The sequence below is a fragment of the Gobio gobio genome (assembly GCF_949357685.1).
Source record: "Gobio gobio genome assembly, chromosome: 19".
In the NCBI taxonomy this organism is placed as follows: domain Eukaryota; kingdom Metazoa; phylum Chordata; class Actinopteri; order Cypriniformes; family Gobionidae; genus Gobio; species Gobio gobio.
In genome coordinates, this window is record NC_137112.1 from 14,764,888 (window position 1) to 14,779,960 (window position 15,073).

The window sequence follows — 15,073 nt, forward strand, 5'->3', positions numbered from 1 at the left end:
TCCGAAGGATCATGCGACACTGAAGACTGGAGTAATGATGCTGAAAATTCAGCTTTGATCACAGGAATAAATTACACTTTACTACACGCTCACTTAAAGGATTATTAGGAACACCTTTTCAATTTCTCATTAATTAAATTATCTAATCAACCAATCACATGGCAGTTGCTTCAACCACAGGGGTGTGGTCCAGGTCAAGACAATCTCCTGAACTCCAAGCTGAATGTCAGAATGGGAAAGAAAGGTGATTTAAGCAATTTTGAGCGTGGCATGGTTGTTGGTGCCAGACGGGCCGGTCTGAGTATTTCACAATCTGCTCAGTTACTGGGATTTTCACGCACAACCATTTCTAGGGTTTACAAAGAATGGTGTGAAAAGGGAAAAACATCCAGTATGTGGCAGTCCTGAGGGCGAAAATGCCTTGTTGATGCTAGAGGTCAGAGGAGAATGGGCCGACTGATTCAAGCTGATAGAAGAGCAACTTTGACTGAAATAACCACTCGTTACAACCGAGGTATACAGCAAAGCATTTGTGAAGCCACAACACGCACAACCTTGAGGCGGATGGGCTACAACAGCAGAAGACCCCACCGGGTACCACTCATCTCCACTACAAATAGGAAAAAGAGGCTACAATTTGCACGAGTTTACCAAAATTGGACAGTTGAAGACTGGAAAAATGTTGCCTGGTCTGATGAGTCTCGATTTCTGTTGAGACATTCAGATGGTAGAGTCAGTATTTGGCGTTAACAGAATGAGAACATAGATCCATCATGCCTTGTTACCACTGTGCAGGCTGGTGGTGGTGTAATGGTGTGGGGGATGTTTTCTTGGCATACTTTAGGCCCCTTAGTGCCAATTGGGCATCGTTTAAATGCCACAGCCTACCTGAGTATTGTTTCTGACCATGTCCATCCCTTAATGACCACCATGTACCCATCCTCTGATGGCTACTTCCAGCAGGATAATACACCATGTCACAAAGCTCGATTCATTTCAAATTGGTTTCTTGAACATGACAATGAGTTCACTGTACTAAAATGGCCCCCACAGTCACCAGATCTCAACCCAATAGAGCATCTTTGGGATGTGGTGGAACGAGAGCTTCGTGCCCTGGATGTGCATCCCACAAATCTCCATCAACTGCAAGATGCTATCCTATCAATATGGGCCAACATTTCTAAAGAATGCTTTCAGCACCTTGTTGAATCAATGCCACGTAGAATTAAGGCAGTTCTGAAGGCGAAAGGGGGTCAAACACAGTATTAGTATTGTGTTCCTAATAATCCTTTAGGTGAGTGTATATTCATAGAAAACAGTTATTTTACATTTTAATAATATTTCACAATATTACTGTCTTTTTGTGTTTTTATTAGTGCTGTCAATCGTTAAAAATTCTACCAATTCATTGCACCAGTGTTAATTTTGTTGACGAATAATTTTCGTCATAATTTTCGTCAACAACCTTTTTTCACTGACGAAAACTAGACGATAACTAAATAAAAACTAGTGTTGGATGACTAAAACTATGACGAAAACTTATATATATACGAGCACTGTCATTTTCGTCAACAAATAAAAACGAGACGAAAATGTTAGGGAGGGTCGATTAGGGAAGAGATCCAGTCAGAACTGATGTCCTGTGTAACAGATGCTGATCTAACCGCTGGAAAACACGGCGCTGTTGCGCGCTCTACAGGCTCACCCCCGCATCCCCAATACAGCGCTCCAGTGCGGCTCACAATCAATGAATAGCGCACATTTATGCCAGGCCATTGTATATGAACTAATGTTGATGAATAATGACAATGTTTACTTTACGATGTTTATATACTAATATGTTTTAGACGGTTGTAACAATGCATATTATATCTCTTCATCTGAACTTGAATGAGCTCCTGCAACTGCAATAGAGGCGCAGACCTTTCAAAATAAGAGTCAATGTGTATTTCGATCTTGTTTATAATTTAAGTCACACATTATATATTCATATTTGGTTACACAATAAACTGTATTTCCTTTCATTCCCATTTAATTTATAGTCAGGAGGAAGGACCAGTATTTGACACATATTCAATAAAGTATCAGGGTTATAACAGTTAACTAAAACCATTAAAAAAATCATCACTTGAATAAATGTTAACTGAAATAAAAAATAAATAAATAAATAAACAAACCTATTTGAAGCTTTAGCTTTACCTGATAGGGCCTACTAACTAAAACAAAAATACAAAGTTATAAAAACTCTATAGATGTTTTTAAAAAACAAACAAAAAAGTGAATTGAGCTCTCTTTCGTGTATTTTTAATGTCAAAAACAAAATTATGTCAAAATTAAATGGAGCTTAAATGCTTAATGTATTATAATTGAACTAAACTCATTAGATTTTAGGAGACTAAATCTACAGTAGATTTAGTCGACTAAAATCATATGATATTTAGTCGACTAAAACTAGACTAAAACTAAAAATAATTCAGGTGACTAAAATATGACTAAAACTAAATGGCATTTTAGTCAAAAGACAATGACTATAACTAAATCAAAATTTGCTGTCAAAATTAACACTGCATTGCACATTTGTTCTGTAATTTAATCGCGATTAAAATTTGTAAAATATTTTTATATTGTAATAATTTCAGTTACTTTCCAAATTAATGTAGAAACAATTTAAAGACAGTATATTTGAAATATTTGTTGTAATGGCATCTTTTTATGAAGACTGCTACTATTTTAAACATTAATGATAGACATTCAACATTACAGTGTAATTAAAAGGTATATCGATTTCAAGTGAGCTTAAAACAATCTTCATATAAACCCATATTTACCTGTACCTGTTTATTTTAATTTTGACTTTACAGGGACTTTAAGATCTGCCGCTGCCGAACATGACGCGGATCTGACACGCGCATCTCATTTTTTCACAACTCTTTTAGTTAATTTAAAACGTTATTTAACTTATTTAAGACTGCTCTTATGAGAATACTCCACAAAACTAGCATTCTGGCATAATTCGGTGTTGTTGTTGTTCAAAGTTCAAAGAACTCAATTCTGGCGTACGTCTTTCAGACAAGGGGTGCGTCTCAATCAGCTCCTAGTGCAGTATTCAGGGCACTGATCAGGGAGTCGCCACATTCATGTACACGATATACTGATTCATGACCTAGGAAACTCGGGAGCTGATTGAGACGTACCCTGGACATTCACAGACAGCGTGTTCTTTTTTGTCTTGTCGCTCTGGAATGGTTTTAAAGCATTTACATGAATAAGAGCGTGATAATATAATGTAACGCTAGCCAAAGGATGATAGAAAAAACGGATGCTGCGTAAATTGCATTAAATATTTTTAACGCGTTAAGGCTATTTCACACCGGACACTTAACGAAAAATCAAATATTTTGCGTGCAATTAATTTGCGTCAAAACCATTTACATCAGCCGTGACGCGAATTTGCGACGTCTGTGAAGTTTCGGAGCTCCAACATTCCAAAACATTTGCGACGACAGCTGAGAAAACATGGACACTTCATCATCCAGTGAAGACGAGCTTTTCAATTTCTTTAAAAGACCGAAAAGAAGGTTTTGGGTGCACCCAGTCTTAAAGAACAGAGTCTGAAGGGGAGTATGCTAATCTTGTAGCCTAGAAATCTAGACGCACCCTAGTCTCCCTAGTCACCCCATCTAGCAACTCTCCGTTGGCTTTCAAAATATGAAAAAATGCACGTCCTGGCGAGTGAACGTATGCAGAGTTGATTGAGAAATCGGGTGTTACAATGAATTTGGTCCGTGCAGCTCTTAAAGGGCCGGACCTAATATTCTGTGTGAAGCAGGGCAGGTCAGGAACATGGCGGCCAAGTGAGTTTATAGGGTTTTTTAACCCTAAAACAAAGATAAAACAATGATTAATAAGTTCTGTCATATTATTCAATTACTTTAAACGTTTTTTGCGATGGTATGGATTCAGTATCGGTATTGAGGTATTTTAGTCTGGTATCGTATCGAAGTCATAATTTTGGTATCGTGACAACACTATTCTATATAAAAAGTATTTGCTGATATTCTCTTTTTTTTTGTTATGTTGGTTTACAAATGTGTACCTTTTAACATTTTTACTCTTTTAGTTTTACATTTTGTCAAGGGCTTGTTTACATTTATACTTTTTTTTATAGTACACTAACGAATGCCAACGTTGCAAGTTAAATTAAATGTTTTTAAGTAAAATTGTTGAAAATTATTGTGATGAATTAGTCGATAGATTAATCGATATAAAAATAGTCGTTAGTGAGTTCCCAGACCGAACATCTTGATGTGTCAGGCTACTAATCCTGTACAGTAGCTAAAACTTTATCATGGCCAGTTCCGCACTTACTTTCGAATGTCCGTGGGACAATTTGAGGAGCTCTTCCAGAGACCGTAACACCGCATATGACGAGACAAACCACAACCTTCGGGGAACCAATCGATCCAGCGCAGCTATGTTTCCAGCGGAGTCAAAATGTAAACATTTAAGTGCCACAGTCCTACTGACGAACCCACATTCACTTTCCATAGTCGCACAATTAGGTTTAAAAAAAAAAAAATCAACAAGTTTTATCTCAAAAGGTTATGTTATTATTGTCTGTAGCCGACAGCGATTTGCATGTACTCCCACAGGAGCTGTAATCTCGTGAGAAATGCGATACCTGGCAAAGGTAAATGTTGATTGAATACATAGTAACATCATCTGGACATTTCGTCACCTTTGTTTCCTTGTATATGATTGGTTGAAGCTTTTTCTGTCTCTGCGAGAGTATTCAAAAATCGACATTGAAGCAGAATAAATTTACGTTTTTCCGCCGCATCGCATTCGGTGGGGAAGCACTCATGCACAAACAGCTGATCAAAAAAATAAAACCATCGCACAAATTATTCACGCGTCAAAATCACGTCCAGTGTGAAAGGACCATGTATTGTGTGTTAATGCTAATTTTGACAGCACTTATTTTTATTGAAATAAATGCAGCCTTGATGAGCTTAAGAGACTTCTAAAAACATAAGAAATCTTACTGATCAAAATCTTTTGAATGGCAGTGTACATTTAGAGAAATTTGTGAATTTGAGTGATTCGTTGAAAAGAACAGATTGAAATTAGATGTCACTGTGGATTGTGGGCAAGTTTTACTGACAATATCTCACCGATGACTAGACTAGATTTGATTCCTGACTTCTTGAAAATGGTTTTAAAATCCGCTGATATGTGCCAGTGTTCTTCTAAAACATCTGGAAATGAAAAGCACAATGCCCGTTTCCTAATTTCTTGTCTCATCTCAGAGCCAGAGCACGTTTTGTCTGCAGACATCAGACTCGTACTGTTTGTCCGTAACCAAGCGGACCAGAAGAGTGTTTGTGTTTGTTTGCTTGTTAAACGGAAGTGGGTCATATCCCAGAGGCCTCTTCTGTTCTCCTAGACACACGGATGAAGATGTCCGTCATGCGCTCAGGTGTGTCTCGGAGACGGCAGATATCCGTCTAGTGTTTCACAGCACAGACGCTGGACTCCCATGATGCCGCCACCTGCACTGAGAGCTTCTGCTCTACTTCATCGCTGTCTAGAAACAGGTTCACTTGTTCATACTGTGAAAAAAATAAAACGGTAATACTTTACAATAAGGTTCATTCGTTAACATGAACTAATAATGAACTGCACTTATAAAGCATTTATTTATCTTTGTTAATGTTAATTTCAACATTTACTAATGCATTATTAAAATCGTAGTTAATGCACTGTGAACTAACATGAACAAACCATGAACAGCTGGATTTATATGAACTAGCGTTAACAAAGATGTACCAATGCTGAATAGAGGTGTTGTTCATGGTTAGTTAACTAATGCATTAACTAAGGCTATTGCTCCTACAGCTTGTTAGGTTAACTAATCATGAAAAAGTGTTGATTATAGCATTATATTTAGATCTATGGCATTATATTCAGATCTATAGCATTATATTCAGATCTATGGCATTATATTCAGATCTAAAGCATTATATTCAGATCTATAGCATTATATTTAGATCTATGGCATTATATTCAGATCTATAGCATTATATTCAGATCTATGGCATTATATTCAGATCTAATCTATAGCATTATATTCAGATCTATAGCATTATATTCAGATCTATGGCATTATATTCAGATCTAATCTATGGCATTATATTCAGATCTATAGCATTATATTCAGATCTATGGCATTATATTCAGATCTATAGCATTATATTCAGATCTATAGCATTATATTCAGATCTATGGCATTATATTCAGATCTAATCTATAGCATTATATTCAGATCTATGGCATTATATTCAGATCTAATCTATAGCATTATATTCAGATCTATAGCATTATATTCAGATCTATGGCATTATATTCAGATCTAATCTATGGCATTATATTCAGATCTATATCTATAGCATTATATTCAGATCTATGGCATTATATTCAGATCTATAGCATTATATTCAGATCTATGGCATTATATTCAGATCTAATCTATAGCATTATATTCAGATCTATGGCATTATATTCAGATCTAATCTATAGCATTATATTCAGATCTATAGCATTATATTCAGATCTATGGCATTATATTCAGATCTAATCTATGGCATTATATTCAGATCTATATCTATAGCATTATATTCAGATCTATGGCATTATATTCAGATCTATAGCATTATATTCAGATCTAATCTATGGCATTATATTCAGATCTATAGCATTATATTCAGATCTATATCTATAGCATTATATTCAGATCTATATCTATAGCATTATATTCAGATCTATAGCATTATATTCAGATCTATAGCATTATATTCAGATCTAAAGCATTATATTCAGATCTATGGCATTATATTCAGATCTAATCTATAGCATTATATTCAGATCTATATCTAAAGCATTATATTCAGATCTATGGCATTATATTCAGATCTATAGCATTATATTCAGATCTATAGCATTATATTCAGATCTATAGCATTATATTCAGATCTATAGCATTATATTCAGATCTAAAGCATTATATTCAGATCTATGGCATTATATTCAGATCTAATCTATAGCATTATATCCAGATATATGGCATTATATTCAGATCTATAGCATTATATTCAGATCTATGGCATTATATTCAGATCTAATCTATAGCATTATATTCAGATCTATAGCATTATATTCAGATCTATGGCATTATATTCAGATCTAATCTATGGCATTATATTCAGATCTATAGCATTATATTCAGATCTATGGCATTATATTCAGATCTATAGCATTATATTCAGATCTATAGCATTATATTCAGATCTATGGCATTATATTCAGATCTAATCTATAGCATTATATTCAGATCTATGGCATTATATTCAGATCTAATCTATGGCATTATATTCAGATCTATATCTATAGCATTATATTCAGATCTATGGCATTATATTCAGATCTATAGCATTATATTCAGATCTAATCTATGGCATTATATTCAGATCTATAGCATTATATTCAGATCTATATCTATAGCATTATATTCAGATCTATAGCATTATATTCAGATCTATAGCATTATATTCAGATCTATAGCATTATATTCAGATCTAAAGCATTATATTCAGATCTATGGCATTATATTCAGATCTAATCTATAGCATTATATTCAGATCTATATCTAAAGCATTATATTCAGATCTATGGCATTATATTCAGATCTATAGCATTATATTCAGATCTATAGCATTATATTCAGATCTATAGCATTATATTCAGATCTATAGCATTATATTCAGATCTAAAGCATTATATTCAGTTCTATGGCATTATATTCAGATCTAATCTATAGCATTATATTCAGATCTATAGCATTATATTCAGATCTATGGCATTATATTCAGATCTATAGCATTATATTCAGATCTAATCTATAGCATTATATTCAGATCTATAGCATTATATTCAGATCTATGGCATTATATTCAGATCTAATCTATGGCATTATATTCAGATCTATAGCATTATATTCAGATCTATGGCATTATATTCAGATCTAATCTATGGCATTATATTCAGATCTATATCTAAAGCATTATATTCAGATCTATGGCATTATATTCAGATCTATAGCATTATATTCAGATCTAATCTATGGCATTATATTCAGATCTATAGCATTATATTCAGATCTATATCTATAGCATTATATTCAGATCTATATCTATAGCATTATATTCAGATCTATATCTATAGCATTATATTCAGATCTATAGCATTATATTCAGATCTATAGCATTATATTCAGATCTAATCTATGGCATTATATTCAGATCTATAGCATTATATTCAGATCTATATCTATAGCATTATATTCAGATCTATAGCATTATATTCAGATCTATATCTATAGCATTATATTCAGATCTATAAGATCTATAGCATTATATTCAGATCTATAGTATTATATTCAGATCTATAGCATTATATTCAGATCTATATCTATAGCATTATATTCAGATCTTAGATCTATAGCATTATATTCAGGTCTATAGCATTTATATTCAGATCTATAGCATTATTTTCAGATCTATGGCATTATATTCAGATCTATAACCTTATATTCAGATCTATGGCATTATATTTAGATCTATGGCATTATATTCAGATCTATGGCATTATATTTAGATCTATGGCATTATATTCGAGTCTCTATATCATCTATGGCATTATATGTAGATCTATGGCATTATATTCAGATCTATATCTATGGCATTATATTTAGATCTTTGGCATTATATTCAGATCTATGGCATTAAAATTAAATATATTCAGATCTATATCTATGGCATTATATTCAGATCTATGCCATTAAAATTAAATATATGGCATTATATTCAGATCTATATCATTATATTCAGGTCGTGGCATGAAAGGTTGCAGTGATGATGATTGTAGCCGATCACACACATGTTGAGCGCATTAATGCAGGATCTCGTCATTGTAACTCGATTTCTGCTCATGAACGAATGCTTTCATCATAACTAACAGTGCAAACACAATATAAATAAGAGATTTGCTTTTTATAACTGGTTCTTTGATCACTTTCTATATATAATTTAATCTCAGTTTTAATAACAGATTATTTTCATCCTACTAAGAGAAACAATGTGAATTTGAGCATTTAGTCACTGGTTTGATTTACTGACACACAGACAAAGAACATCTGACTGGACATGAATCATATCAGAAATCACTGGTCTCAGATCAGGCATTAGAATTAACACGGTTACTCACATGTTGAGGCATTTCTGTCGAGTCCATATCGTAAAAGTCTGTTTGCAAAGCCTGCTCCGAAATTGTGACTGATTTCCCAAAGAATCCACAGTGAAATGTAGCGAATACAAATAAATAATGCTCAACTGGGACATTCACATTGTTAAAATAAATAAGCACATTCCTAGCATTAGGATCCTTTGGAAGGTAATGTTATTTTTAGTCTGTTTGTCTCTCCTCGTCATCTCACTAACACTCCAGTGGGCGGGGCCAAAGTTGAATGAAGTGGGCGTTGATCTTCTGCAGAGGCGGTCTTTCACCGTCTATTATAGGCAATGAGTCGTTCTCTGGGCTTGGTTACAATAAAAGCTGATTTTGGACTAACAAGGAAGTTCTCAGTTCTGAAACTTACAGGATATTCTTATAGTATGATGACCTCTCATATGTCAAAAGTGCAGATTTTTCAGATTTCTCAGTTCATGATGCCCTTAATAAATAGAGACCGAAAGATCAAATCACATACTGCATACTATAGAGGGTTCTATATTCTTTTTAAAACTTGCTTTGCTACCAATAAAATGTATGTTTTATGTGGTATGAATGAAATCTGGATGTACTGCATCCTCCATGTTGTCATGTGACCTACACCGTCCATTCCGTCGCTTCACTGCCATTCACAAATCCTTTCCTCGTGTCCAGTGGATGTGCATTTCAGAATCTCGTAGATCATCCTGGTACTTTTCGTCTACTGTTTTTGGCATACTATGTAGCAGGGAAGTAATTGATTTCAGATGCAGTGAGAGACTCTCTTCATTAGTACTGATGTGAAAATGTCTGTGTTTTCAGAACTGACGGCATCCTCTCTGAAGACTCTGAACAAGAAGACCCTGTATGTCAAAGTTCTTCCTACAACAGCAGAAGCGTAACCAGATCAATCCTGCGTCTAATGAAGGTCCTGACAGCAGCTCGTCCTCCTCACGTCTGTTTGTCGTGATGCCGCTGGGGTTCCTCGTGCTTTCTGGGTTTGGTGTTGGAAATGGAAAAGGGAAACAATGTAATGGTCAGATAAATCAATGTCTGTTGATCGAGGGTCTTGAAGATTTAGACACTTTCTGTAACTGGAGCTGTACTCTGAATCATGTGTGGGGAAGCTTTGAATAAACCTTGAGGTGCAAATAAAACTACGAGTTATTCATTTATCATTCTCTTCAGAATGGCACTGCCATGACAATGCAATACACGCATCCATCCAAATGCTGTACAAATGTTTCTTAAAGAGGGCTGGTTGATAGCCCCTTTTTACAAGATGTAAAATAAGTCTCTGATGTCCCCAGAGTGTGTATGTGAAGTTTTAACTCAAAATATCCCACAGATAATTTTTTATAGCATGTTAAAATTGTCACATTTTGAGGGTGAGCAAAAACCGTAGACTGTAAAAAAAATATGGACGTGGTGTCCGTGACGTCACCCATAGGATTCACTCCCGGATAACAGAAAATGGGCAAAGAGGCAGGACGTGGGCGGAGCTGAGGTGACGTGATGACTAACAGACAGCAGATAAATGGCTATCCACCTGTCACTCAAAGTGGCCACGCCCTTAATCATGCAGAACTTTAAGGTTTTATATAATGTAAACGAATGAGTTAAAAAAATGTACCCCCCTCACAGTTGTCATGAAGGGCAAAATGAGCTGTATAGACCAAAACCACCATTTGTACCAGGCTGTAAACATGTTTTATTTTGCTGGAAAGTTGGGCATTTTAACATGGGGCTCAATGAGATTCTGCTCCCTTCTGGAGCCTGTCCCTAGCGGCCAGTCGATGAATTGCAGTTTAAGTCACTTCAAGAGAAACTGCGGGAGGTTGCCGATTGGCAAAAACGTGCCGTTTTTGTGTCCCTTTAAATGCAAATGAGCTGCTGCTCATGGGGTGGAGCTTCAAGAACTCCAGTTAGCAGCTCTGATAACCTCATGCAGACAGGCAATGAAACTGTTCAGCCTTTTATGTTCAAACCGGAGTCAGACAATGATGGAGAGACTGAAGAAGAAGTGACAACATGTAGAATGCGACAGGACGTTTCTGAATGGTTAGTTGATTAATTTATGAGTTAATTATCTTCAAGATATTGATTAGCATGTTCTAATCTCACCCCCTTTGTTGCGTGTTCCCGGGGGTGGGGTTTATGTAAATTTCAGGGTTAGTGATGTCACTAACCTGTGAAGAAGCTTGTTGTAGTCCTTAAAAAGGGATTTCTTTAAAAGAAAATCTCTCTCTTTGCTTTGAACTTTGAGCGTTGTAACTTGGCAGATGTTGTTTATACTCCAAACAGCAACATTACACACTAAAGTTAAAAAAGTCAGATCATATTCAACCACCCCTTTAATATCATACTTTAATAATAGTCATTGGTAGATCAGAGTCAAGGGTCTTAAACTCACCCTCATGTCGTTCCAAATGCATAAGACTTGAAGATATTTTTAATGAAACCTGAGAGATTTCTGTCACCCTATTAGATGTCCATTCACCCCTAATTTTTCATAGTAAAGCTAATAGAACTAGATGTTTCAATCCCTTTAGTAGGAAACTCTTGATTGTAGCAGCCGGTGTGGAGTGGTGAAAAGAAGGGTAAGGTATGTCATTGGGGTCATCAGGTGGGCACCCTGCTTCATCGACGTTTCGTTGATTGAAGCCCACAACGTCTCCAGAAGGCTCAACGGTGTACCCAGCGTCCCAGGTACACCCCCCTCCATGCCTTACCCTCCATATTCCTGATGGGCTCTGCATGGCAGGGGCGTCCTTCTCCCTGAGTCAGGCCTAAGCCTGACTGCATACCATTTGCCTCTACCTTGCTGCCCAGTTAGGGTCTTTGCGCTTGATCCAGAGCCAGTTACTGCTTTTTTCAGCAGCGCTTGACATGGACTTGATGGCCTGTTGGAGAGAGCGACCCTTCACCCCTATTTTTTTCAGTAAACTCATAGTAGATGTGGCAACAAATCCCCTGCATCCCACTTCTACTGGGAAGATGCTGGTCTTCCAGCCGTTCTGAGATGCTTCAGCTGCCAGGTCGGAATATTTGTTCTTTTTCCTCTCATAAGCCTCTTCAACCCCATCTTCCCATGGTACTGTTAATTCTACAACATATGCCAGCTTTTTTGTTGGAGACCACAGGACAATGTCTGGCCGGAGTGTTGTAGCCACTATTTCTGGGGGAAACACAAGTTTTTTTATCAAGGTCTACTTCCAATTTCCAATCCCGCGCTGACTGCAGGATGCTTACATCCTTAGGTGTTGTACTATTTTCTTGATGTTGGCCAGCTGGTACAAAGTTTATGAAGTTGACCTGTCCTGCTGATGTTTGTGGGAGATTGTTTGTGGTGGTTCGCCTCTGTTCCATTATTGATGCCAGCTCTCTGAGTACTTGGTTATACCGCCAAGTATAGCGCCCTTGGGTAAGACTTGTGGTACACCCTGATAGAATATGCCTTAGGGAAGCAGGTACTTGACACAGGGAACAGGCAGGGTCTTCTCCATACCACTCTTTCAGATTTTGGGGGGAGGGTAGCAGGTCATATGTGGCTCTAATGACAAAACTCAGTCGAGCTCCCTCCATCTGCCAGATGTCACGCCAGCTGAGCTTTTTCTTCTCCAGACCCTCCCATTTGGTCCATCTCCCCTGCTTGGCCATTGAGACGGCTTTGGCATATCGCTCTTCCTCCTCCTGTCTCTTGACTTCTCCTATCACTAGCTGTCTCTTCTGTATTGATGTTGCTTTATGCCATAGAGGGTTAGTTTTTGGGATGAGTCCGAACCCTGCCCTCCCATGCTGTACTTGTCCAACTATGTCTCTGAGGTGAAGTGCAGACTTTGCACTCTGAACAGCTTCTAATGGAGTCCACTTCCTTCCCGCTACCACCCGGGGGGCTGCTGTTCGAATGACTGCATCCTCGGATTCAGTTAGGGTCATGACGAGCCTTGCTTTAGTGCATTTGAACTCTTCCACGAGCCCTGTGATTGGTAATTCCAACTTGCCATGTCCATAAAGTCCGACAGAACTTAAACAACGTGGAATTCCAAGCCACTGCTTCAACTGTGTGCTTATCAGCCGTTCCAACTTTTCAATCTTGGTGATAGGGATCTCATACACAGTTAATGGCCACAAGAGTCTTGGGAGTATGCCAAACTGAAAGCACCATGACTTGAGTTTTCCTGGCAACAAGGTCTTGTTGATGCGCTCCATGTACATGTTGGTATCATTTTTCAGTTGTTCAAACTGCTCTGTGTCTCTGAGCTTCGCATCATACCATCTCCCCAAGCTCTTTACTGGCATTTCTGAGACAGTTGGGACAGGTGTTCCGCCGACATAAAATCTTTGGTCTTTGACTTGGCCTTTCACGATGGAGATGCTTCTGCACTTATTGGGCTTTAACTTCATCCTCGCCCATGTTATATTCTGATGAAGTTTTTCCAGCAGTCTCTTGGTGCAGGGGACAGTTGTTGTGAGTGTTGTTAAATCATCCATATAGGCTCGAATTGGTGGTAACCTCTGATTACATTGTAGTCGTTCTCCACCCACGACCCATTTTGAGGCTCTTATAATAATCTCCATTGCCATCGTGAAGGCCAATGGGGAGATGGTACACCCCGCCATGATGCCTACCTCAAGCAGTTGCCAACTTGTGGTGAAGCCTGATGTTGTAATGCAAAACTGTAGATCCTGGAAGTAGTGTTTTACTAGATTTGTAATTGTTGTCGGCACCTGGAAGAAATCAAAGGCAGCCCACAGAACTGAATGAGGGACTGACCCGTATGCATTAGCCAGATCGAGGAACAGGACGTGTAGATCTTTCCCTTCTTTCTTTGCAGTCTGGATTTGATGCCATATGATACTGTTATGTTCAAGGCATCCCGAAAAGCCTGCGATGCCAGCCTTTTGGATTGACGTATCAATGAAGTGATTTTGTTTTAAATAGTTTGTCAGTCGTTGTGCCAACACACTGAAAAAGATCTTACCTTCAATGTTCAAAAGGTTTATTTGGCGGAACTGTTCAATGGTGGTTGAATTCTTTTCTTTTGGGATGAACACCACTCCTGCTCTTCGCCAAGCTTTCGGGATGATTTGCTTGTCCCACACCACTTTCATGTTTTTCCACAGGATTTTCAAAATATCTGGAGCATTCTTGAAGACACTATATGGTACGCCATTAGGGCCTGGTGCAGATGCCGATCTTGCCTTTTTCACTGCCTGCTTTACCTCGCTCAGCTTGGGAGGGCTGATATCAAACTGATGTTGTGGTGGTGATATTGGAGGGATGTCTGTTGGGACAATAATCGGTTCATCTTTTTTCTCATCAGTATAGATGGTTCTCAGATGCTCTTCAACCTGGTCTCTTGATGTTTTCAGGGATCCACTCTTCTCCTTTGTGAATATGCCTTTCACAAATTTAAAAGGGTCTTTATAGAAATCGGTTCTGGCTTTTTCCTTCTTTTTCCGGCGCATCCGTAGGCTTTCTGCTCGGCGGAGTTTTGAGAGCCTGTGCTTTAGGTCCTCTTGAAGGAAATTGATGCCTTCCCTTTCTTCTACTGTCGCCTTTCTCCACAACTTTCTTAGCCGTCGCCTCTCTTTCACAAGTTGTTGGATTTCCTGCAGCCGACGGGACTTGGGGGCGGGAAGCATATCTTTCTCACGGACTTGCTCCTTCACTCCACATTTCTCCTCTCCGTAGCTGTAAATAAGATTGCCCATCTTCTCCAGCTTCTTCTCGGCTGATCCTTTG

General features: G+C 37.6%; 1 protein-coding gene across 1 annotated transcript in view; it reads left to right on the forward strand.

Moving 5' to 3' along the window:
- The window catches only part of iars1 (isoleucyl-tRNA synthetase 1), a 134,671-nt gene extending 124,198 nt beyond the window's left edge, over positions 1–10,473 (forward strand). The window contains exon 34 of the mRNA XM_079844853.1: positions 10,147–10,473. Within this exon, the coding sequence (XP_079700979.1) occupies positions 10,147–10,226 (80 nt within the window). The 3' untranslated portion in view covers positions 10,227–10,473. The remainder of the gene's footprint in view (positions 1–10,146) is intronic.
- Positions 10,474–15,073: the final 4,600 nt, after the last annotated feature.